The sequence below is a fragment of the Struthio camelus genome, chromosome 3 (assembly GCF_040807025.1).
Source record: "Struthio camelus isolate bStrCam1 chromosome 3, bStrCam1.hap1, whole genome shotgun sequence".
In the NCBI taxonomy this organism is placed as follows: Eukaryota; Metazoa; Chordata; class Aves; order Struthioniformes; family Struthionidae; genus Struthio; species Struthio camelus.
The window spans coordinates 11238386-11264765 of record NC_090944.1 but is presented as its reverse complement, the minus strand read 5'-3'; the positions used below and the strand labels follow the sequence as shown (position 1 = coordinate 11264765).

The 26380-nt window shown below is 44.5% G+C and overlaps 1 protein-coding gene across 1 annotated transcript; it reads left to right on the top strand.

The window, feature by feature from the left end:
* The first annotated feature begins 20193 nt into the window (after positions 1 to 20193).
* LOC138066543 (gallinacin-12-like) lies at positions 20194 to 21509 on the top strand. The gene is made up of 2 exons (XM_068936424.1): positions 20194 to 20711; positions 21361 to 21509. Exons 1-2 carry the CDS (start codon positions 20579 to 20581, stop codon positions 21507 to 21509), a joined length of 282 nt encoding a protein of 93 aa, XP_068792525.1. The 5' UTR covers positions 20194 to 20578.
* The last annotated feature ends 4871 nt before the right edge of the window (positions 21510 to 26380 follow it).

Here is a 26380-nt window from a genome sequence, read left to right as displayed (position 1 = left end):
TGTTTACTTTACCAAGTTTCAATGGTATCTTAGCTCAGACTCTCAAAAAAGAAAAAAATTTAACTAAGGTACACCAAGCTGGGTATCTAAGTCCATTATGTACCTGAAGATCTGAAAAGAGATACCCGAGCATGAAAATTAGGGATAGGTTTGTTCTTCATCAGAAATGAGGTTTTTGTTACAACAGGGCAAATTGTAAATGCAACTTTCACTCACTAAAAGAACAACACAACAATTCATATGTAAGAAACAATTTTCAGGACTACTTCATATAACACTGTTTAATAAGAGGAAGTTATTACTTTTTCTGTATGATAGCTCTGTCGCCATGATGTGAGAGACCTAGATTCAATTCTTTTTGTTGCTAGGGTATTTAAATCTATCACTGCTCCTTTTCAGACTATCAGGTACTGAAGAAAAATGACCATTTTACCTTCTTGACCCTGTTGTATTTGTTATTAAAAAAAATGCATCCACTGGGCTAGGGACAGCAACCCAGGTCTCCTGGCTTCCACAGGGAGCAGTCTAGCTGACAATCCTTTTGGACAGGATTTCTTGCTAGCAGAAATGCCTTATTTTGTATCATTGCATCATCAGCATTGCAACACAAAGCAGGAGCTTACATATTACTCTATAACTTTTTTTTTCTCTTTTTTTCCTACAAAAAAATGATCACAACCAGAAGTTTATGGCTGAGCAGAACATTTAGGAATTAATCCAGTTGCCCGCATACTGTTATCTGAGAGGCCCTGTGGTATCAGAGATGTCGATACACACCTGGGGCTGGCAGATACCGTACAGGAGCTATGGAAGTTCTATACCTTTATGGAGCAGGCAAGGTGGGTTCCCTGGAGCATCACTAATGGCAGTATGTGCCCTTAGCTTTGGACTTGTCCAAATTAAACGTCTCACAATTATGCAGACACATCTATTGCGTAGGCCTACATCTTGGTATCTGAGTTAGGAGCTGAATATCACTGTTTGGCTTGAATCAGTTGCCAACACGTAGGTGTCTAGTATCACTTTAAATATGCTGGGCCATGTCCATGGCACCCAGCTGCCCCTTTAGACACACATAGGTTGTCCTAGAGGTCTTGTATCATACCTGGTGGTCCCATAAGGTGTTTTGGATGCTCTAGGGCAGCCCAAAGGAGTTAGGCAGTTCATAGTATCAAACCAATTAATTTTTTCAGAAAGAAAATCAGTTGTTTAGTTGATTCAAGTTTTAACATGGGTCTGGCAAAAAATCAGTTATTTGCACCAATGAATGGAGTATGTTCAAACATACTTTAAATCAATGGTGGGCCAAGTAATTAACATAGCTGAGGAACTGTCCTTTTGATTTTAATATTTCTCTACCATTCCCATTTCCTTCCTCTCTGTCCTCACTTCCCTCCTCCAGAATTCACCTATTCCCCACTTCTCAGAATGATGATGATGTGCTAAAGCTGGAGGCTGTTGCCAGTAAAGAATTCAAGCATGACTTTGAATGGAGTTTAGGAGTCCAAGCAATAATTGCCTTGAAGATTCTTCCAGCTTCCCAAGATCATCTCCAAGGGATTTCCTAAGGCAAAGACAATGTCTTTGCAAATAATAACTCTCAAATGACTTTTTTTTCCTTGAATTCATCAAGTCACTTTTGGCTAACACACAAAGTACAACTGCGGGAGCTTAGAGGAGAATTAGATTTTCCCTCCAACATGAGACCTCTAAATACTCTGCTCTAGAGATGTTTTCTTTGCTCCAGTAAGGTACATTTTCAGCAGGAGAGTGGTGAACAGTCTACTGCTCTTTTCCACCGTGCTGAAGAAACCTTCCATGGTGCTTATGTCACTTTGGAAGGCAATTATTCTGAGTATGCAGCCAATAACAACGTGGCAATTTTGCGTGGTTGATGCAAGGACCAAGCTCACAAAGGCAGCTCAGGCTACTGAATGTAATTAATGCACCAATTAACAAAACCCCTGCCTCCTACTCAGAAGCCACAAATGCCTAGATTTTCATTGCAGCAGTTTCTTGAACACCAAACTTCTGCTGTTGCCTGTGCCCTGACAATACATCACCCTGGCTGAAATGAGTGGCAGGACTCTCCCACTCAAGGTGAGTCAGGCATCTCAAAATAAGACATTCTGGCTCCATCTACTGATTCCCTCTAAGCATGCTCCACAGACATAAACAGGACTGAACTAACCACAAAAATCATAACTATGTCAATTTAATAGCATTCAAAAGAGGTGGCAGTCTTGGCAGTGGCCGCTGTTTGATACAATAGCCTGTAAGTCATGGTGCTGCAGAGGAAATTTTCAGCTTCCTTGCTTGTTTAAAAGGTTTCCATTCAACACTCCTTCTACCAGGAGAATGACCCAGCTAGGCTGGCAGCAGGGCTGAGATGGGTCCATCCTTGACATTTTATCTTTGTGATTGTGCTAAAACCTCTTGCTTTCGAAGTCTAGAAAAGAACGAGGATAAGAGGGAGTTTGACTCCATAGCAAAGTGAGCTCAGACTATCTTGGAGGAAGGAGTCTTAGTAAAAAGCTTTACACCATATTGTATTATGAGAAATTTCTTCACGGAGCAGCACAGGTCCCTTTGTGAAGTGGAGCCCAGCTGCCTGTTCTGCTAGAGTGTGATGATACTTTTATTAATGTCTCCCAAACCAGCAGATTCAATGCTTTCTTGTGGCTTAGCAGCTGCAGATAGACCTCAGAGGCAGTCACACTGGAACTCCATCGAGCAAGGGGTACACAAAAACTGCAAACATTTCAGCAGCACCTTAGACCCTCTACTAACTCAACATCACCAAGAATTTTCAGGTGTTCCAAGATGACAGACCTTTGCCCTCTCTCACACCAAAACTATGGCTGATTTTCTCCCAGTGATCCATTACCAACCATCTTGAGTAATCTAGCTTTGAAGTTTACAAGAAATGAAGGTCTCCAATGGGGTCAGCATTGAGAAGTAGCCTTCCCAGTGGCTGGGTAGGGAGGTAAAGTTACCTCTCTGCTTGCTTTTATGACCTTCTGCCATTGTTCAGGCTTAACCATGTGCAGCGGTCAAGATGTACTCATTACTTCATGGCCTGCCTTCCACACTCACCACTGCCAAGGTCCCATGTATAGCCAGGTCAGTTCCCACAGCCCTATAAATGCAAGAGTGCTCCCTCCTTCACTGATCAAAGTTTCTAGCATCGTGGCCTGTCTCCACACTGCACCTGAGACCTTCCACCATGAAGCTCTCCTCCCACCTCATGGCTGTTCTCCTCTTCCTCCTCCAGGCTGTTCCAGGTAAGGGGCAAGACCCACAGCAGCATCTGCCCATGTGAGTGAATCGTGTTGCATAGGAGGCACAACTAGTTTGTGCAATGGTGCAGACTGTACTCCTCCATGTTGTTCAGTTCCTTACATTAAAGCTGTTCCCTATTTCTCAGTGCAAAACCAGAAGTAAAGAGTTAACCTGCAGTGACCAGAGGGGAAACCAGAACTGTCCCACACAAGTCAGTACAGGGTACTGGCTGTTATGATTCTTCGAAGTCTCTTTATGCCATTTTATGGCACTGCTGGAAGAAGGCACCGCAGAAATAATCTGCCTCTTCTTATCCCAAGGTTACAAGTCTTCTCCTTTGTGTATGGTAGGAAAGGGGTAGAAGTGTTCCCCTGTATTGCTCAAGTTAAACTATATCAGTGAAGTTAACTCTAGTTAGCTGAATATGCTGGTTCCCCTTCTAATTCATTTACTGATTGTGCTTTTAGCCTAGCTTTTCTTCATACTTTCTTTCATGAAACTCCCCATCTTGGAGAAAAGCTTTTGGGGAAGGAAGGAACTAGACAAATCTCTTGTCCCTGCTAGCTGGGCCAGATGCCAGCATTTGATCTCGTTTAAGTCATAGGTAGATCTCTAAGTGTAGCTCTGTCCACTTGTGTGACCTGCTTGCAGCATTGCAGCCCCAGTTTTGAAGAGCTCAAAGACTGTTCTATCCCTACCCATCACAACAGAATCAGAAACTCTCCGTCAGCAGCTACCTTCTCCTCTAGTTGTACAAAGATGACCTTCCTTGGAGTCCTGTGAGGTCCCATAAAGTTCCTGTAAATCTTTGGAAAGGCTGCCTTTGGCTTTGGGAATGTTTATAATAGACCTCTAATTGGGGTCCATGAGGTTTCAGCAGGAGGAAAAATATGAGAAATAGACTGATTCTGCAGCACAGCTGAAAATCCCATTCTTTCTATAGGTCTCGGCTTGCCTAAAGACACCTCACGTTGTGTTGGCTACCATGGTTTCTGTTTCCATTCAAAAGCTTGCCCAACGCCTTTTGTTGCGTTTGGAACTTGCTCTCGGCGTCAGAAAACCTGCTGCGTAGGTATGTGTGGAAACCCTGTCCAAGCAGGCAACGTTTGGAAAAGAGATTAGAAAAGTCCGGAAAAACATTCATACTGTTTGTCTACAAATGCTCTAAATAGTTTCCTTCCACCTACAAAGATGGATCAGGCTGTTTCTGCACTAATGGCGGCATGGAGCATAAGAACATAATTATCATTTTGTGCTGACCAAATGCCACATATCTCAACATCCTGTTTCCAACAGAATAGATGTCCAGGGAAATAAAATACAAATTAAGGCCCCACAGACTGATCCTTCCTTGACATATCTTTCCAGTTTTCTGCAGTCATCTCTTGGGAGACTGCTGTTTGCATCCACACTGCTATGTTTACTAAGCACCAATTGACCTCTTCCCTGTGAATTTGTCTAATCCTATTTTGGATTATTTTTAAAACTCCTCAGTAGTCTGCAAATTCCATTGTTTCATTACATGTTTTATGCAAACTGTGCTGATCAGACCTAAAGTTCATCTAATCCAGCATCCTATATCTGACTATGGCCAGAAGTGGATGTTTCTCTGTGTGTGTGTATGGGTGTGTGTGTGTATGGGTGTGTAAAATGAGTATAATAAACACCACAACCGTATAATTATGCAACCTGGTATATTCTTCTGGCTTTCAAGAATTTGCAGCTCAAGACTTCTAGACCCAGGTATCCTTGTGTTTAAAAGTTCTCACTGGCTTTTTCCTTCTTAAATTAGGTATTGTTTGTTTTAAAACCTTTTGCCTCATAATTTCATTCGGTGCCATCTACTTCTGTATTGCGAATATAGTAAGTAATCATTGCCCATCTATCTTCTTCATACCTTTATAATATCCCTCCATCAATGGTTTCTTTTCCAAATTGTTAAGTCACACGTTTCTTTTCTTAAAGATTTGATTATCCATATGATCCTTCCTTGTGTCTTTCCCTTTGGAGATATAATAACCAGAGCATCATGAAACTTTCCATATATGAGTGTACCACTGGTTCAGATGCTGATGTAATGATGTTTTCTATTTTGACTTAAATCCTTTTTGTTCCAGACACTACATCAAACTTCCACATTTGTAAAGATGAGGGGGGTCATTGTGTTCCTCCAGAAATCAAATGCCCCCAAGAACGGCTGGGACTTTGCCCTCACAAAGCATGGAAGTGCTGCAAAGACGTGCAATAAAGACCTCAGTGAGTTGCAGAAACCCACAGAAATGCATGGATGGGAAGACAGGCAAGTTTTCTTCCTGGTATTGTAGAGAAGCTATCTGCGTTTCTCGACACATGAAGTATGTAATTTACGTGAGGCAACATGCTTCTTCATTTACATAACAAAGGCAATAAACACTAAATAAACAAGTAGAGCAAGTAAATATATATGGAAAGAGGTAGAATGTCTCTCTCTTGCACCCCCACACAGAAGTCCACAGAAACATAGTTGTAACATCCCTAGAAACCACATACCCTTGTAATCTAAACTTTACTTCTCTTCCTCTTTTGTCCTGTCATGTAGCTCATATTGTAACACTTTGGCCTCGTGCCTATTTAAACCTTGCAGCCTTCTGGGAGGTGACTGCTGTCACTCTGCCCTTGGCATTTGAGGTTCCTCAGGCTGCTGGGATGCACTGTAACGCTCAGCATTAGAGTCATGCTCCTTCAACAGCCCCAGCCACAGGCAGTGCCACTGGAAGTAGGCTATGGTGGGAAAGCCCCGGGCCCTTCTAACTGGAAATCTGTAGCTGACATCTTGCTTCAAATCACACTCTTTGTTCATCCTTCCTCAGACACAGTAAGACCTATCCTGGGAAACGCTGAATGCGCTCGACTCTTCCTTACATGTTTGTCAGCAAAGAGGGTTTTCTGGGGAAGCTCATCACCTCTCAAGATGTGACCTTGTGTCTGCAGTACAAAGAACTCAGGCATTCTTGATTATTCCAGTCATTTGTGCAAAGCTAGACTGGCAGATGCAAGCTTGATTTAATTGTTTGTTGTTGGTGTTGTTGTTGTTGTTCATGGAGAAAGCTATTCTTGAGAAAACTTTGATGAGATCATCCCACCCTTGCTCCAAAACAGACCTAGATCAAACCACCCTGGGTAATTCTAGACAAGGAATAACAAGACCATTTTGGAAAACAGTGTCTTTTTCTTCTATTAAAGTTATAGAAACAGTGAGTTTTCGCAACTATGTCTCACTGTTGTTCCTATTGAATAGTTGTTCTCGTTATTGGTATTGCAGCTGGATTTAGAGGGCTAAACATCTCTGTGCTGAGCTTAATACAAATGTATAATCCGTACAACAAACTATTTGTGTAAGTTTATCTAAACAGATACACAATTACTACAGTTTTGGACATAGTAGAAGATAAACATGTTTTCTTTGAATGCTGTCCATTTCCTACTTAAAATAGATGTAGATTATGGGCTGCTTCAGCTGGAGGTACTATTCCAGATCTATCTAATACCTATCATATTGTATAACTCTTCTGACTGGCTGAGAGCTCGTGCATCTCCAGACTATTGTTGATTGTTTATTTATTTTTGCATAAATGTTTGAATATATGTTCTTGAAATTCGTGTCATGTGAATACTTTTGTGAGCAAAATTCAGTCACAGCAATGTTTCATGCAAAATAAATGCTAAAAAGGTTCATATATGGCTGCCTTAAAAATGTGAAGAGTGCTGTACTTCCATAAACTTTTTTTTCACTATACATGTTTCATCCCTACATGTGAAAGAACTATTACTTTCGCTGTATCAGCACCTGATTAAGCCTAGCAACATGCCAGTCAGGAATGTTGATTTGATTGGCATTTCTTTCCTGTCAAATCTGGCTGACTGAGGACATAAACTGACAGATAAATGAGGAAGATTTGAACGGAGATACATTTTGGAATTATACGATTATACATAGTAAGCATTTGACAAAGTGACGCGGAACGTGCACTTCTGATGCACTTGTTCCCCAGGAAATTATGGAAGGGAAGGCATATCCCTTTGAGGGTCTAAGATGGCTTCTTCTCTTGTTCACTGGACAGTGAGCATCAGCTCTCCTTGTGTCAGCCCCCTAAGAAAACTTGTACCTGTTGCCAGAGTTCAGATGCGCCAGCCAGGAAAGGCTTGTGGACGAGGAGGATCTTTTTTGCTGGACCAATGGATAAAGCTGAGAAAAGCCAACACATTTTCAGGCACACAAGAGCCATTCTGGAGGTCAGAAATAGTCCTTCTTTAGCCAAACCTCACTATTTATATCTTCTGACCCCTCTGAGCAAAGTAAAAAGGAATCCACATGCCTTGTCTCTTCAAGACACAGGTGACCTTTTAGACCAACATACGTGGGGATTTGTGTGGAGAGGTAAGGCACATGTAGTAGTCTAAGGGTCTCCTTCAACAAAAGGAACATGCAAAACTGTTGCAACTGTTTTTGCAAACTGTTGCAAAAATGTGGAAAAGATACAAAAACAAAAAAAAAGGATAAGGACACTCAGGATTTATGAGCTCAGATGAGAAGTAAATGACCTTATAAAGGAAAAAAATTCTACCTAAAAGATGAAGAAATGTTCTTGTCCTGCATTAAATACAGCCATATGATTCAGTCTCCTTTGACCAGAAATGCCTATAACAGGGCTGAGTGTTTTGCTCTATTCTGGTAACAGTTTGTTGAGTGTGTCCCAAATCTGGAAGCCGACACCAAGAAAAGCAGGAAGACTGGAAATCCAGAGCTGAACTATCAAATAGCTTGGACCATTTGATGGACCTCTTCCATCAAGAGGAGTATGAAATCCAGTTGAGGGCTTCTGTGACTTGCTGTCACCTCTAACATAGAAATTGGAAAGACTCAGTTAATCTATAGATTTGGAGCCCAGGTATGAGCCAGTCATCCTAGGCTGCCCTTCAAGTCAACAGAAACAGATCCACAGCAAGGTCATTAAACTCATCCCTCATTGGCCAAGAAGTGACTCCACATTTTTAGTCAACTAGCATTTATACAGGTGAGATGAATTAGGTTTAGCACCTTTTTTCTCTACTCTTAACATGAAGAAAATTATATCTATTTCTGCCAATGGAAAGCTTTATTGCAGTAATATTATCAGCTCTCCATGTGAAAGTCTAGGTAACCAGCCAAGAGTTTAACAGGGTTTCTTATTAACTGGAGATAAATACACCTAATGTGAGATCTCTGCTCACTTGTTCAAACTAATTTGATTGATTGTCTCAAAGGAATAATCATATTTTAATAAGTTCTTTATACTCTTTTAATATCTCTGAGGGTGTTTTCTATCACGTCTATCACTAGTAGCTCAAGGAATATTTTACATAGACGTTCTCTGACTTTGCATCACAATTTAGACAGGCATGCATGGATAGCAGCTGGAAAGAAGAGCACCTGTCTTAAAGCCACATTTTTTTTACCTAGGATGTGTTAGTAATGAGGAAGAATATTTAGGAATCGTTTGACAACTTTTTAAAGTGTTTTTTCTTGCAAGTGTTTGTTGCACTTCCCATTTTTGGCTAGAGAAGACGGAGAGCGATTAGTATAACCACACACAGGGAGAAAGAAAATAAATAAGTGGAGAAAAAGAACACAAATACGTAGGCATTCTGTAATAGATGCCAGCCCAGGCTTATGTTCTGCCTACAGCAGTTGAACTGGGTTATTTTAGGAGTTTTTAATGCCAGCAGGTCTTCCTGGAGGATTCTTGGAAGGCAGACCAAGAACAGAAAGACGAAAAGAAGCAATGCTGCAGAGGGCTTCTGTCTGCTTCGGAAATGGGAAGGAGAAGCCAACTTTCTTTCATTTCATAAGAAGCTGAGAGAACAGTGACAGTGAACATGTCTGAGGTGCTGTAGGAAGCTGCAGTCCCTGGCTCTCGGCTCACCCAATCACCAAATGTCATGCCATGGGGGAGTCGTCAGAAGGAAAAGGGCTGCTTTCGGAGCTACTGCTTTTTTACAGTCTTGATGATTAGCCTGATCTTGCTTATCAGAATCATGTTGTTGTTATACCCGGATGCTTTACAAGAATCAGGGCAATTAAGCTTTTTATTAAAGGAAACGGCTAATACGGAAGTGAAGCACAGAGGGAGTTTGGAGGTGAGGGGCAGCTCTTGGGTCACTGCAGCATTTCACTATGGCTGTGACAGTCTAAAGACACAGGCAGAGCAAGGCTGGTACACAGAGAAAATTTTTATATTAAGGGGTACAGTTGAAAAAATTGGACAATTCTGGACATACAAGCCCTTATCCAGAGCTGAAGCAAAAGAAGCACCTTTTAAAGCTCAGTGCAAGCTGAGAAAAATATCTTGTCAATATGTACTTCATAATCTGGAAAACAGAGAGGTCAAGGGGAGAGGAAGAGGAAGGACAGCGTAATGTGCCAGGCACTACATTTCTACCGATTCATGGATTCTGATAGCCACTAGACTTATGAATTTTAGTTCCCAGGCCCATCTTTGGAAGGTGTTTAGTGACTTTCCCCCAAGATCAGAGCTGACGGATAAGAGATGGAGTGATGAAGTGTTTGCTTTGGAAGAAATGTTCCCGCTTGGCAGCGTGGTGATTTTGTCTGGAATCAGTTGTCTCTACAAGTTTATTCTGCTGTATTGTGATTGCTGAGTTTTACCTCCTTGGGTTTATCTTTCATTTCTAACCATGAACACTGCCAGCTTCTCCCCATGAGTTACGTGACTTTTCCAAGGCAGGAAAATTGAACTGATATTTAATCAATAAATAAAGGTGATTCCAAATGCCCTGCTGAGCTGTTCACAGGTGATGTCTCCAGCCTCGATAGTCTGTACTGTAGCCTCAGGAGAGAGCATGCAGCGACAGCAGTTGCTATTACAGTCAAGCTGGAACTGCTACCTGCTACCAACAGACACTACAATGCTGGAGAAAGAGATCTGGAGATGTTAAAGGAACCACCAGTCAGAAAGATGTCCTGAGACTTTGGACTGGATCTGCAAATCATTGTAATTCTGCTTTCATTGAAAGAAATTCCTGAGAGAGGATTTTGGAGTAATAAGCTCCCTCTGCTTTGCTTCTCTGACCCCCTTCTCCTTGCCTCTCCCTGGTGCTGCTGCAAGCTGTTTTCCTGAAAGGATTTATTTTAAAATCTTAGTAGCCTCTCTGATCCTCCATTGATTGGTATTGGTGCACCTCACAGTCTTCCACAGGGAAACACTTTCAGTGTATCTGAGAGTGACAGCAACACTGACTCTTCATTGGGACTCCCCGTGTCTGTGTCCGCAGCGGTCTTTGCCCTGCACAAACTCAACATATAATCTAGAGGTGCAAGACAAAAGCTTTGAGGGAAGCCAAGGATAAAATTCTGACTTTTGTTGCACCAGTGAGGTGCTTTGCTGAGGTATGGACATAATGCAAATGTTGGGCTTGCTCTAGCTGTTTCTGGGGCTACATCATACTCATAAAATAAGCAGTGCCAGGCTAAGGCACCAGAGCTGGATAGTTTATACTGGTACATTGTCAGTGTGGTCCTTGGCATGTTTTTGGCCTGGGCCAGCTGAAGCAGACCCCCAGATTCCCAGGCAGAAACTCAGGCAGACCCAGGGATGCTGTGGGATGAGGGGTTCCTCTCTCCAGACATGTTATGGGCACTATGTGGTGCCCAGGGGAAGTGTTGCAGCTAGCTTAGGATTCAGAGCACAGTAGCACAGAATGGGTGACCCAGAGATGCTACAAATTAGTCCAGAAAGATCCGTTATACTAACGAGGCAGGAACACTGCCAGAAACTAGTTGTGCAGCTGGGGTATTTGTAAAACTTCCTTGCCTTGGACTGGATGATCTCCAGCGGTCCCTTCCAACCTCAACCGTTCTGTGGTTCTGCAGTTCTATGGCCCTTCCCAGCCAATTGCAAGAGGAAGAACCATTCTTCTCTGCAATAATTGGGTTCTGGGGGGTGATGGGCATGCGGGATGGTGTTGTGGACAGCACCACTCTGGGGAGCAGAAACAGCTTTGGGTAACTGGGACCGAAGACAGCTGTCCTCTTCCTGCTCTGCCCTTTCCTCTCACTTACCTGATCCTTCGCTGTTGTGTGTCCTCCTGACAGTGCTCGAAGGAAATGGGTGAGCTTCCAGGAGAAAGTGGTAGGAGACCTCTTGCCGCAAAGGACGCATTGGCTGGCAAAGCTCCTCGTACGTCTTAAAGCCTGAGCAGCATGTACCTCTAGCTTGGTTACCCTCATTCATTTGTATATCTACTTCCCCATCAGACACTTCTAGAAGCCTCTACATGTGCATGAGATCCCTTTTACCCCAAAAGATCCCAGTTTAGGTTTATCCTGGACAGAACAAGTGATGATGATAAACGTCAGGGTAAGCAAAAGGCAGAAGGATAATGCTTACAACAATAAACCTCAGTTGGAGAGTAAAGTTTTATATAAAAAATAACTATATATATATATATATATATATATATATGCATGCATGTTCCCAAATGTATTGGGTAACAAAATGTATAATATAAAATCTACAGATATAAAGCCAAAAGATATGAACATCAAACACTTTGTTTATACTTATCTAGAACACCATGGCAGCAACACTGGGGATTTAATAAAAAAATTCAGAGAGGCTGGGGATTCTCCACCTTGAAGATATCCAGAACTCAGCTGAACAATGCCTTGAGCAACTTAATCCATTGTCAAAGCTGGACCAGCTTTCAATTTGAGTGGGGCTGAACCGGAGACCTCCAGAGGTCCCTTTTGAGTAAAGTCACTACCATCTAAAGTTATAGCTAAGTGGACCTTTTAGCAGACTTCCTAATGGTCTGGTTTTCAGGAGATAAAGAAACTTTTGAAGTGCTTGTCTGAATCTTTTTTTAAAATGTTAATTTCATTTTATACTTATCTAAGTTTCATATTTTCTCATAAAAATGGGGATTTGTTGATTAATACATTTAGCTAATTTCAGCCCAATACACAGTGGATGCAGTATTGGAAACCTTAACATTTTGCAAGTCAAAAACTTCTTGTTTCCCTAGTAACTGTCCCCAGCCACTCCTCTGCAGCCGGGCACTCATGGGATGGACTTTATCACACTTCATTGCAAATGTCTCTTATACAAGCATCCGTGCAGTCAGCCATGCTCCTCTTATAAGAGACAAATGGACTCTTCAAGTGCAGCTCCACTGACCTGACTAAGAGATTGCATTTAGGATAAGGTCAAATATGCCCTAGAACTGTCTGCTCCTCTCCAGTGACCACATAAGAACTCTACACAAGTAGCTCAGAGGAAAACGTGAGTCTGAATGGCAAATACATTTCATCTCACCTGTCAACATGGTAATGCAGTGTCTCTGTCTCCCCTTTCTAGGTGGTCTTTAGCCATGGAAGTCTTCTACCTTCTACTTATTCTCTTTGAGACCTTCCTGGCCATGGCAGGTAAGCAGAGCTGTCACCACAGGTTTGCTTCCTGGTGGCTGGGAGGAAAGAAGAAAAGGGCTATCCAGATCTTCACCCTAAGTTGCAGGCTCCATCACGAGTATGATGTGAATCACAGTGAAAATCCAAGATGAATTTGCCCAGAGAGGTAGTGGAGTCTCCTTCCCTGGAGATCTTCAAAACCCGTCTGGATGTGATCCTGGGCAGAGTGCTCTAGAGGTCCCTGCTTGAGCAGGGAGGTTGGACTAGATGACCTCCAGAGGTCCCTTCCAACCTCAACCATTCTGTGATTCTGTGATTCTGTGAAATTCTGGATAGAGCAATGTCAGTAGCAAAATGCTTCCTGCTACGGGGAGGGGAGAACTAGGGAGAATTGTCATCCTTTATGTGATCTCTAGTCACGGTTGCTGAAAGGTGACACTGTTTTAAGCAGAATTACAGTCAATCCCCTAAACCTCTGTGGAGAGATGCAGACAGAGGATGGGAGGGAGGAAGCGGGGGGGGGGGGGGAAATCACTTCCAAATCAGTCCCAGAGGACCCTTGGGCAAACAGTTGGGCCCTGGTTGAACAAAGCATTTGAGCACGTCTTTAGCTCTAAGTACCTGAGTTTTCCTGACAACTTCAGAGCCCAAGATCACAGTGCTGGCCAGGGCAATCTGAGGACAGAGCCCAGGTCTTCCCTGACCTTTACACCTTCTAAACTGGGCAGCTCACTCTCAGAAAACTCAGTACACTTTCATGCCTATTCACTGTCTGAAAGGCTATATCTATACTAGTAAACTAAGCAGTCCCGGAGCCTCTTCTCTAGCCCTAATGGGTAAATGTCACAATCTGGTTATCTCTTCCTATGAAGCTTTCTTCTCCTCCAGAACAAGACGGCTACATCCAAAGTGCCTTTTGGAAGCAATCCCTGATCCGTGCCAGCTCCCCAGCTGTACTTTGGAACTGTCTGGGAGAGTAGTAGTTAGCCTGGACCGAAATCATTCTAGTGGCATACTAGGAATTTCACAGTACAGATGATAAAGTTCCAGTGTTTGCACCCTGATCCTATTTTTTTTTCAGGAATCCTGTTTTACTAGTATAGATATATCCAAAAAGTTGAGGTTTTGCTAAAGGGAAAAGATGGGAAAGGAGATTAATATATGCTTTTTCTCATTAGAAAAAAATTTAGGGTTGTTTTTTAATGAAATATCTTGAATTATGGCCTACCCCAAGGTCCACTCAAATCTAGTAGAAGTAGTATAAATGGACTCCCACTGAGTTTTCCCACACATAAACGCACCCCCACTATCACACCTGAATCAGTATCTCTCGTCCCGTGTCCTGACATCATAGCAGTATCTCAATCAACCTGTTTCCCAATTCATTGTGTCTGCTTTGAGAAATGATGGGTGCACCCCTGACTCAGTACATGTCCTGGTGCCTGGCAAGAGGGGGAATATGCCGATATGATGACTGTGGTGTGACGGAAGAAGAGATCGGGACCTGCCAACATTACATCATGCTCTGCTGCCGGTATATAGATTAAGGAGGAACTGGAGAAGATGAGGTGTCCTGAAAATATCCCAATATCGGAAGCACACTAGCCTTGGGAACTTGGGATCGTCTTCCATAAATGCTTCTTTGTCTGTAATAAGCATTATAATGACAGTGATAATAAAAAATTGCTTTCTCGTATTGGCATATCTTGTTTGTATCTCATTCATTTCTAAAGACTGTTTTCTTGTCTGGGACTTAGAAGGGAATCAAAGTGGATCAAAGTGTGATTTATTACCATGGTGAGCCCACTTTCCATGAGAAAAACAGTGTAAAAAGTAACTGACCCTTATGACCTTCAACTCTATACCACAGGTATTTCCTAAGTTTCATCACTTCAATAGCTGCACATCTCACAACACCGCTGTGTCCTCACACTTGGCCTTCTCAGGAAGAAAGCTCTTTCACCCCCATTTCACGAAGACACGCCGGCTAAGTCTATACTAGGGAATTAAACAGTGCCAGAGCAAGGACACAGACACTGGGACACAATCTTCCCTGGTGTTTAACTCTCAGCTTTGTTCCTTGCACACTATTCATTGGCTCAAACCACCAGCCTTGTCCAAAGCCCTCCCTCCTGTTCTGGAGAGAGGGAGAATTGAACAAGCCCTGATGCTCTTTAGTTTACTGGTAGAGATACAATCAAAGAGTCAAAGGGACTTCCAAGGACACACAAGGGACATGCTTAGACTGCTCTCAGGCTGCCCCTAAAGACTGTCCCAGGGAAAATATCCCAGACCTAAGCACTTCCTTTGCTTGCCTAGCCCTTTGGATACACCATACGGTGTCAGAGGGACAGTCCTCTCCAGACACACCCCAGCCCACAAGTCATTTAGCTGACTGGCTTTTCTGCACCATGTTCAGCCCATGCAGTAAAGAGCAGTGTCTTGACCTTGCACCTTGCGGTAAAAGTGAGCATGAGAGCAGGAGTGCAGCTGGAGCACAGCCTTTCCACTCCTGTCCCAGGGAGTCCTCCCTGGGAGGAGCTTTCTGCAGGGGTGGTTGCTCCTAGGGTTTTCCTCCTTGCATTCCGGCTAAAGTATTTCCCCAGCATACCCAAGGTACTCCCTTGGCCAGGGCAGTGAGCACAGACAACAAACTCAACCCCAAAGGCACTTCTACAGGTAATGTAACAGGACAGTGCAGATCATCTCCAAAGTTTAACTCAGAAGCAGAACCTAAGTCTTCCTATGTCTTACATCTAGGCTCTAACTATTGACCCTTACTTTCACTTACTTTTTCCTCCCTGCTTTATTGCCATTAATTTTAGCTGCTTTTGATTGGGTGGTGGCCGTTTGTAGTTTATTACTAATTCATTCAAGATTCTAGCTTCCTTTAGTCATTAAGGAGGGTCATGCCTAGCTTTAACAGGGGGGAAGGGGACTGTAACTATCAAGTCACAGATTTGCTAGAAGAGTTCATTGAGGTGCCATAAGATAGAAATCAGTAAAGTAAAAAGAGCCTCCTTATTAGCCCAAAATCAGGGCTTGCGTGCAGATAAAGTGCACAGGAAATGCTTACACAGTCCATACAGTTCCTCGAGAAACTCATCAAGGGACTCATTACAGGTCACTGTAACCGATGATGAAAGGCCTCCCATGAAAGCAGTTAACCCACCCACAAAGGCACATTGTAAACCCGAAACATGGAGTGATTCGAGCATATGAGAGGGACTGATGGAAACCCACCTGCATGTACCCACTGCTCAGCAGGCACGCAGTCTGGCGGAGGACATGGTCCAGCGGTGGGAGCTTTCCAGTCAAGCGTTTATCACTTTTAAGAGGACCCCAGGTCAATGCCAAGTGCACAGGGCTGCACTCAGATTTGCAGCCAAGGTGCCATCAAGCCACCACTATGCCACAAGGCACTTCTAATGCCAGCACTATGTTCCTAACACACACGCAACTGTCGGTGAGGCACAGGCTGCTCTAATGGACCTGGGTAATCTGGGTCCAGAAGGAGGTGCCAGCTGGTTGCAAGGAAGCAAGTATACACCTCAGTTCTGCCAAAGGGTGAAGAGGACATTGCTTGTCCAAGAGCTATCCCCCTCAAAACCCTGATGCTGAGTATCTTACCTTTTTTGCCAATTTTTTTTAAATAAATGTCCAGCTGCAAAATTCAGGATTAGTAACCCTCAGTGGCTAATACAATGGTACCTCTGTATTAACCAGCTGGTTCATCCCTTGTTTTGCATCGAAGGTCTTAGATGCTGGATTTTCTACTCTACAGCCAAATAAATTTACACTACATTTCCACTCTGGAATGAACCAAGCATTTGCCTGTGTGTGGAAAGTGACACACAGACAGTCATACTCTATAGGGAGGAGCCTGTCCACACCACTGAAGTTAGAGTTTGTCTTTTTGGTAAGACTGCAATATGTCCTTCCCCTTCTGCATCAAATCTTGTCCCATTATTCAGCCTCAAGAGACATCAAGATACACACACCGTTTTGCCACCTGAGATCACAAAAGACCCTCCAAACTCTCTTTGCAGGGTTGACCCAATCCATGTTCTCATGGGCCACAAGAAAGGCTCCCTTCCAGCTCTGTGGCTGTTTCACTCCACTACACCCTTGCTGAGTAGAGCAGTCAGTGGGGCAGCATGTCAGATGTCCTGGCCTTCAAGTGGGTGATGCTTTCCAGGCTCAGAGACAGAAAGGAGAAATGACCCATTCAAGAGAGGGTGCATTTCACCCTCACAAGGGACACTAAGATACAGCATACAGTCACATGTGGGACCTGCCAAGCTGAGCACGGATAGGTTTGCTATCTTTTTTATAAGACGCAACGAGGATGAGAAGAAGGGGAGTGACATTGCTTGGGGGATCCTACAGGTAAACTCATGACTGCACCTCATTAATGGAGTGGAAAAGCACTTAGAAAGCTATAAGCCAACAAACTGACCTGGGGAGAGGAGGCCGAAAAAGCCTGCCCTTCACAAAGCCTCCGCAGGCTCACCTGGGAATTGCTATCAGGCTGCAGCAGGCATCGACTCTGCTGCTCCTCCAAGATCAGTATCTTTCTAGCACCAAATAGTCCATAGCTGCAATCTCCTTTGCCAGGCCTGCCTTCCAGTTTGTTCACCACATAGTCCAGAGCTCAGATGTGCTACACTGATTAATTGTATGTGTGGCTGGGGGCTGATGAAAGCTGGACCGTGGGGGCAGGACAGCACCAGGCAAATCCCTTACAGCAGTTACAGAGTGCATGAAACCTGAGTAAAATTAATTCCTGCCCCTCCATCCCCCTCCTGCCAGCCGAACTTTCCAAGCACAGCAGAGAGCTCTAGAAGTACAAAGGCTTTTGTCAACCCCCCCTCGCAGCCCTGCTGCTCTCCAGCCACATTGCAGTGATGGAGTTCCTCTGGTTTGTCTTGGCTGTCATCTTCCTGAATTTTACAGGAAAGGGAGGAAAATGCCTGGACTACCGAAGCAGATCTTGGGAATGTTGTGGGTGGGAGGGACGGCACCCACCTTACAGGCTTGGTGAAGGGTCCTAGAGCTTGATGTGGTGGGTACCCAGAGTCATAGTAAGGCTGTTGGAGGGAGCGGCTGCCCCACTTGAGGGAGCATCCAAATATCTCCAAGCAACTTCCCCTCATTCCCCCTTCCACATTGCCCCTATTGCTGTCCAGGTGGCAGGCTGCGTGGGGAGCAGCTAGGGGAGGCTGTACTGGGGTGGGATGGTAGGCAGATGGGTGCACTGTGTTGGGAAGTGTCCAGAGAGTGAGAGCACCTGCTGCATGTCTGTGGATACACCAGGGATGCAAGAGAGAGAGGAGAAACCGAGAGAGAGAGGAGAAACCAAGCATTCAGATGTGCTCTGCTTTCACATGTCTGTTACAGGTGCCTTATAGGGTGTTAGTGAACACAAGTGATCATCCAGGAATTTGAGTGAAGGAGACACTAGGGACACTCCAGAGATAAGACTTAAAAGCTTCCTTCAAGCTACTTCCTTTTAGATAGAGCAGAAGCTTGGCACAGAGACCCAACCTCTATCACCATTCTGCTGAGGAGCCTGGGACATGACATCTCTGTTGAGACCACTAAAAATAATTTTAAAAGGACCCACTTAAAGACTGGGTCCATCATTTTATTTGCATTTGCAAGTCTTTCACATCTGGATGAACAACGAGATAAGATTCTGGCCACACTTGAGCTGTGGGTCACCTTTTGGGTCTGGTAATAGCTCAGGTGCATTCCTTGTGTTTGACCCAATGGTTTCTGCACAGATTGACTTTTCAAATATGTCTTTTTCTTCTGCAGGAAATGCCCAGGAAATACAAAGTTGCATGTTTGCAGGTGGAATGTGCCAGTGAGGATCCTGCTTCTTGGATGAATATGTTACTCAGCACTGCTTTGGACCACTCATTCCTTGCTGTAAAAGCTATGTACCAGCAGCAAGAAAATACCGCTTCCACTATCGCTTTCCAATAAGAAACAAGCTGTTGGTGAATCATTTCCCTTAAAAAGCAAAAGATCACTCCTTCCTCTTTCTCAGGTTATTTTGTTCCTGTTTTGACATAATATGCATGTATGGAGAATGCACTTGTCTGCACAGTTGATAAGCTTTTCACTTCTCCTATGGCTTTGTAGTAAATGTTGTAGCTAAGCTAGAAACATGTAAAATACCTCGTAGCTTGGATTTGTCACTTGTTAGCATCCAATGATTACAAAATGCATACTGACCTGAACTCTAATTTCATCTGTAACGAATAAAACCAGTATAGCCTAACAAAGCAGAACTCAGTGCTACGTGTGCACTCCCAGACTCCTGCCCTAATGCATTCCCAGGCTCCTTATAAATGGTTGGAAAGAGAGCAAATGTCACATGGGCAAATTCAATTGCGTGCCCCAGCCATGAGATTACTCAAGAAGCTGCCGCCTCTCAGACTCTACATTCACAGAGGGTCAGAGTGGGCAGCTGAGATCTAGCTTGCACTTACACTTGTGCTCTAGCTGCGTTACTAGCAAGTATGCAGCAGCAAGGCAGGCTATAAGGGTGCATATATATCATCAAGAGCCTCTGAGCCTCGGTCCCTGAAAGACAGTATTTGGTTCAGGGGTATTGGTAGAACCAGCAGTCCCAGGTCTACAGGACTCTGCTGATGGGATTGCAAACCTACACTGCCTTTGCTCTGTCTGTATGTCTGCTCCCATCAGACTGGCTGGTCAGGGGTCTGGAGGATTTTGGATGGGCAATGAGGGACACAGCAGTTCTTCTCCTGCAGCCACATGGGCTCCCTCTGCATTATACTGTTTACCCAACAGACTATAGAGCATTCAAGGAAATGTGTATCTTTTGTCCTTCGTGGCTTTAAGGCTAGACTCAGTTGTCCTCATCTAGCTATCTGATGTCACTTGAGTTGTCCCAGGGTTTCATGCCTGGCTTCCAGAAAGGTATATCCAGTGTCCTATCTGCCACTCTCATGTGGAAATCTGCAACAACTAGGCATCTTAAGTGACACAAGGTGCTCCTGTGAATCGAGATCTTCATGGCTGCAAATCCAGGAGATCAAATGACTTCATCAAGTGCATCTGAATGACTTTTTCGCAGGAAGAAGGGAATTTTAAACCTGGATCTTTCAGCTATCCAGTTTAGGAAGTATCCACAGAAACAATTGCATTAACACAGCTGAAGGGTCAGCAAACAGCAGGGACAGCAGCCAAGTGAGGGTAGCTGGAATATCTGATGCTAATTTTACAGCAAAAGCTGCATATCTATCACATAATTGCCACCAAGTGGTGCGCTGCTGAGCTCACTGGCTACCTCCTCCACCAGTGTTGTGGAGAAGCGCTGTGTGGTCATCATGCTCAGGAATGAGGCCTCCCAAATTCCTTGGAAGCCAAAGCTGGAATGACTTTTTTGGCAGGAAAATCACATCCAGGTTTCAGCTGGAAGAAAAATTCACAGGAGCTCAGGCAAAAATGAATCACTCCTAGCCTGTGTGGTTCTCCTCATTGCAGCTCCTCAGGAGTCTTTCTTTGCAGGTTGCCACCCTTTGGTTCATCAGCTCCCCAGGCACTTCGCTGGCTGTCAGAGAAGGACAGAGGGATCCCCTGCACCTCTCTGCCCACTGAGCTGTCTACAGTTGGCAATCTACCAGTGAAAAATGTCAACTGCCAGGAACAGGAAGCGGGGAAGCCGATAATCAGTGAATGTGAAACGAGTCAACATTGTTTGGAACGGCAGCACTGGGTCAGAACGACACAGAGCAGAATTTCTGAGCAGTGAATGTTACACTGGAGACTGAATTATAACTAATTCCTGCCTGCTCCCTCCCTCCCTCTTCCAGGATGCTACCCAGCATGCCAACAGCATACGGAGGCTTCTGCAAAATCTCACGCTCAGCCTTGCTGCTTTCCAGCAGAACCAAAGCAATGGGGATCCTTTGGTTCATTTTAATCTTCATCTCCCTGACCACTCACGGTAAGACCAGGAAGGCCAAGGGTGGTAAACAGAGACAGCTGGGAATAGGAATAAGCTTTCATAGCCGAACAGTCAAATCAATGTGTTACAGGTACTGGGCGAGGAGACATGTCCTTAGGTTTCTGGATGAAAAAGTGGGTCAGGCACTTTGGGTACATGCGTAATTCCACCCCTAGCGGCAATGCAGGAATGAGGAGGGAAATAGCTGTGAAAATGGGACATTGCTCTGTCTTTCTAAGAGCAGAGTATTTGGGCAAACCTTAGAGGAGATGTCTTTTACCTCTGCTCTGGTACTCATTTTTGGAGGCTCTGGGAAAGTGTTTCTGCCTTTTCTCAGACTGCAATTGTTTTCTTGTAGGGCGAGGATAATCGTTCCAACCTCCTGTGTAAGGTCTTTGACAATATCCTGAAAAAATGATTGCTTGACAAAATGTTGATTGTTGATTGGCTCTGAATCTTGGGTTTTTCTAGTAAATACAAATGTCTGAAGCTGTCCTTGAGACAGGGACCCTGGGCGTGCTCTTTGAGAACTGCAGCTGTGCATGCCCAGGCGCCATGCGTGCTCTCAGTTCTCCTTGGCTGACTGGGCACACTGTGTCAGAGGAAACTCCATGTATTTTACCTACCAACTTGCTGCTTCTTTGTACAGGAAATGCTCACGGACCAGATAGCTGTAACCATGAAGGGGGCTTGTGCCGAGTTGGAAACTGCATCCCTGGTGAATATCTGTCTGGGTACTGCTTTGAACCTATCATTTTGTGTTGTAAAAGTTTGTCACTGACTACCATAAAAAGCTGAAGATTTCCGAAGGAGCAAACTGCAGCATGTGGAGAGCTTCAGCATCCGTCAACAAGGAACAGGCTGCGGTTGAGTTCTGTCTCTTGGGAAGGAAATGTTTTGTCTTTCTGTGACTGTTGCTTCTCTGGGAGAACTTTTGCTCCAATCGTCAGAGGACTTGGATTGACTAGTGGACTTCTGAACATATCGCTTTTTGCTTTTTCTGTGACTTTCTAGAAAATGCTGCAATAGGAAGAAACTGGGGCCTTCCAATCACTTGTGTATCGCCCCTTTTGACATCTGGCAGTTATCTGTTATTCCAGATGAGAAATTGCTTTTGTTCTTACCTGAAAGCAATAAACCTGAAGTTCAACAGAATAGCAAATGCCCTTCTGTGACTCCTGCTTACTCTCATCAAAATTGCTGGTGATGGGGTGTGCTGTCTCCCATTAACCAGGAGTGAGCACAGTGACCCATTTCTCAGCAGAGCAAGCTGGCTCTATCTCTTCCTTTCCCTTCCCAGAGAAAACAGTTGCAATGGAGCAGCCCTCTTTGCCATCACTTCTGGTGCAAAAGCTATCTGTTTTGACACAAGGCCAAGTGTGGTCCATATATCTAAGGCAAGTCCCATGCGCATATCTAGTCTTCCTTTCCAGGCTGTGCCAGGTTCTTATAGGCACTAGGAAAGGCTTGCTAAAGGGTTAAGACATGGAGAGGGAGCAGGAATTCCCCACACGAATACCTTTGGGCACACCCACACATACCCTGCTCTTGGGCAGGATTTATAGCAGTGGTGAATGTGCTGTCAATCAGCCATACCTCCCCCAGCTAGATCAGGCAGTGCAAAGCCTGGTAGGGCAGTCCCCTGTTCATTCTTCTTCCACAGCACAGCGAGAAGAAGGAAGAGCCCAGGGTCATTTGGTTTAAACTGGGAGATGGATCTAAAGGCTGTGCAAAACATTGGCTTTGACAGACCTCTCTCTTCATCCATGGGCTGCATTTCTGTTACTTCTGCTTTCCTCCGTAATCCCCAGGCAATAAACCCAATGCAATTAGCTTGTTTGCACCTAATACCTTTCTGCCTATGAGATGTCTCAGCCTAAATCCAATAGGTCTCCAGATGCACTCTCAGCCCTTCTCTATTTCTTTCTCTTCCTTTGACCTTTCAGCCTGAAGAATTTTGATGCCCCCCCCACCACCACCACTTGCCAGTTTGCTCCTGGTGTTCCCATCCCAGTAAAATGCCTCTCTCCAGGGTAATCACAACTGTACAAGCAAGAAAACAATGATCTAATGAGAGAGCTATGCCAATTAGCTCAGGCATTGCTCAGAGCCAGGGAAAAGTCCTCCCTAGGAGATGAAATTCTCTCTCTAGTGAATCAAACAGGAAAATTCCCATTGACTTCACTAGGGTCAGGAGCCGTCATAAGAGGTTCAAAGATGAACTCATTTGAGTGACTTGATTCTCTGGGTGATTCTGAGGCCGCCCATGAGCAGCCCAGCTATTTTCTTTGGGTTATCATAACACACACAGAGCACAGTCTGGGACTTGAACGCACACAGGGAGATGCCAGCACTTCCCTGGAGATCCTCTGAAGTTAGATGAGCTGACAGGAGAGCCTAATTACACAGAGCTGGCCGTTGGCTTGGGAACCGCGGCTGAAAACAGAGATGGGCCTGAGCCCAGAGCCAAATTCCTCCCCATGTCCTAAGGACTCTAGGCGTCGGACTCTCCGATGCACGCTGATACAGGAACTCGGCATGGACAAGCGTGTAAATCAAGGAGCCTTTTCAAATCAGTTTATTTCTCACATTCATCCACAAAGTTCATGATTCACGCCTCTTATCTGGATGACTGTTAGCCAGCATGTTTATAGCCTGCTTTCCTAAGAAAGTGAAGCATATGAGCTCATGCAGCTCATCTTGTAAATCTCTCCGCCAGTTGTTGGACCCTCAGCCCCCCTATATATTTTGAACCTGTTGGGCAGTTGAATTTTGACTGGGATAAGGTGGAAATGCTCAGCCAGCTTATGGTTAACTAACTGTCTGGTAGTTTCACATTGTCCCTCTGGCAGTAGTATGACAGTAAGTGCAAGGTGCTGCTGCAAGACGCTGTCCCACGCTCCGCTGGCTATGCGTTCCTTTGCTTAGCGAGCTGGTTGAAAAATAGCCTTTCGAAAAGAAAAAAGAACAAAAATCCATTATTATTTCCACCAGATTAGCAAGATGAACTGGTTTCCTTTCTGGCTACCTGATCATTCACTATGACAAACAGAGAGGAGAGAGCACTGAGGACACGGAGGGAGGGAGGGTGGAGAACTGTGCTCTCCAATACATGCAGGCTACTATTTCCCATGGTTTCTTGACCCAAAAACTCACCTGGAGTCTGGAGCACAGCACTCAATCACCAGGACAGCTCTTTTAAAGCTAGTGTCCCTACCCTGTGAAAAAAACAGGCTTTCGCTTTGCTCTCACTCTGACTTTTCACTCACTGCTATTTTACTGTGGACCTCTGAGCTCTCAGCTAGGTTTTGATCTATTCCCCTTTGCCAATTGCCCGTGTTGTCTCCCTCAAAAATTGTTCATCTTTATTCCCTCTCCATGGCAAATGAGTTGCTCTGAGTCAGGATCATGTTTTCCATTCAGCAAATCGCACAGTCTCCTGTGTGGCTCTATATTTGCAAAAGATAAATCCTCTCTTTTATGTAGAGGCCATGTCCACCACATCAGTAACTGCTGTGTGAATGAAACAACAGTATAATAGCAGTATAAGATGTTTTGGTGTAAGTATATGATGTGGAATGCTGCTTCCACAGAAAATAAGGAAATTCAGGTAAAGACCATCAGCATCAAGAGAAATTCGTGACCCCCAGGGTGGTGCATCATACAGCCCTAGGGAGAAGGAAGTGCTCACTTTCTTCCACTCAACCCAGATCTGTATATTTTCATTTGGCATTGGACAAAACTCAAATATCCTTTTCCATCCCTTTATATCCAAAAGCAAAACAGTATTTCTCATTGGAGGCACTCAGCAAAGGACATCTCCAGCATGTGCTCCAACTGCAGGAATTCCTTCTGTGGAGAGCAACCCTGCCTGCGCTGCACCATTTCCATGAGTGTAAACCCCAGTGGAGTCAGTGGAGCTACTCTGAACCCATCCTGACATCACACCTGCATTACTGCATGTAGAAATAGAGTGGGCAGTCAGGCAAGCTAACGGGGAAGCCAGAATAGCAGAAGAAATAAGAAGGTGAAGAATACTATCCTTTAAGAGATGTAGGCTGATGAGAATTTAAATCAGACTAGAGGACCTCTCTGAAAAGAGATTAGGCTGAATTTCTTGACCTAATTGGAGAAAACCAAATGAGGAAAAAGAAAATAGTAGGAAAGGCTTGGGAGTTCCCTTATCTCTAGCTGCCCATAGCTAACAGAGCTCGTATGGCTACAGAAATAAAGGTTCTTCAGTGCCTCCTTAGCAGTCCTATGCCACCTTCTGAAGGAGACATAGAAAACATGCAGACATCTTGGGAGATATATATATATATCTGCAGCCATTTCAGCTCCTGCAGCCACAGGGACAGCCCAAGGATTCGGCCAGGGTAGAGGCCTGCTCTCATGTCTGGTCTGTTAATCAGCACAAGCCTCATGAATAACTGGAGATGTTAGTTCATCAAAACAAGACCTGAATGTCCCCCTCGCTGTAGTTTGTTTGCTGTTCCCAGGCAACAAGCCAGTGTTTGTTTGGCAGAGATAGCCAGACTAAAATGAAATCCTCTGCTTGTGGTCTGTAAACACCAATGTAAACTGAGCTGTACGATCAGAACTGGAATGACGGTCAAACAGGCTCCTGTTCGGGGAAGCTGAGCTCTCATAATCTTGGGCAAACCTCTTGCATTCAGGATGTCCTTTACGTCTGCAGCAACCCCATGCAAAGCAATGCAGCCAGCTGTCTGCATGACTCTTCCTTCAGCTCAGGAAAAAGAGGGTCATATTCAGTCTTTGCACTTGGCTGCTCTTTCCACAAGCCAGGCTGAGTGAAGGAGATAGATAGTCATCCCGCAACAGCCCAGATACAAGGGCATGTTAGGAGGCTAAAATGGGTCTAAACTCAGAGGCTGTATCTGCATAAGTAAGTTAACACTGTGAGGCTCATGCTCGAATATTCACAGATGCCCATGCATGCTATCGAATCATTAGCACTATCCCTGGTGCAGTTTTGGCTTGCACTTTCCCAGACAATTGCTTGGCACAATTTGGAGCTTGGTGCATGCCAGAGACCACTTGTAATGAACATCTGGATGTGGCCATGCAACCAGAGGGAGGGAAGAGCTTAGCTATGCAGACAGGAATTGTGCTGTGTTAGCTTGCCATAGGGCAAAGAGCAGCATTTTGCAACAAATGGGGAGAAAGGACAGACTTGCAGATTCACACCATGTAAAAGGAAACCTTTTCCCACTCCGGAGAGTCAAGAGGAGGCCCAGCAGAGCATGCTGAGCACAGCTTCACTCCAGAGGATGCAGCACTAGCATCAGGTGATTTAGGGGGACATGACAGAAGTTTAGAGGATCATGAAAGCCTATAGAAATACGCCGAGGGTGAATGGGGGCCTGAACTGTTTACAGTCTCTTCCTGCACAAGAACTCTTGGGAAACTAGGGGGAGTAGGGGGAGCCTCAAGTAAAACAAATGAAAATTGCTCCTCTATGTAACAGACTGCAGACATGCGGAACGTCTTGCCAAAGGGTATTGTCATGTAAAACTTGTAAATGGTTTCAAAGAGAGACTGCACAAGTACTTGGAAGGGAAATTTGTAGGGAGTTACTTAATAGACAGGCAGGAAGCAGACTGGGACCTCCCCAGAGCAGAAAACATGCCAACTGTGAGCCCGGTGTG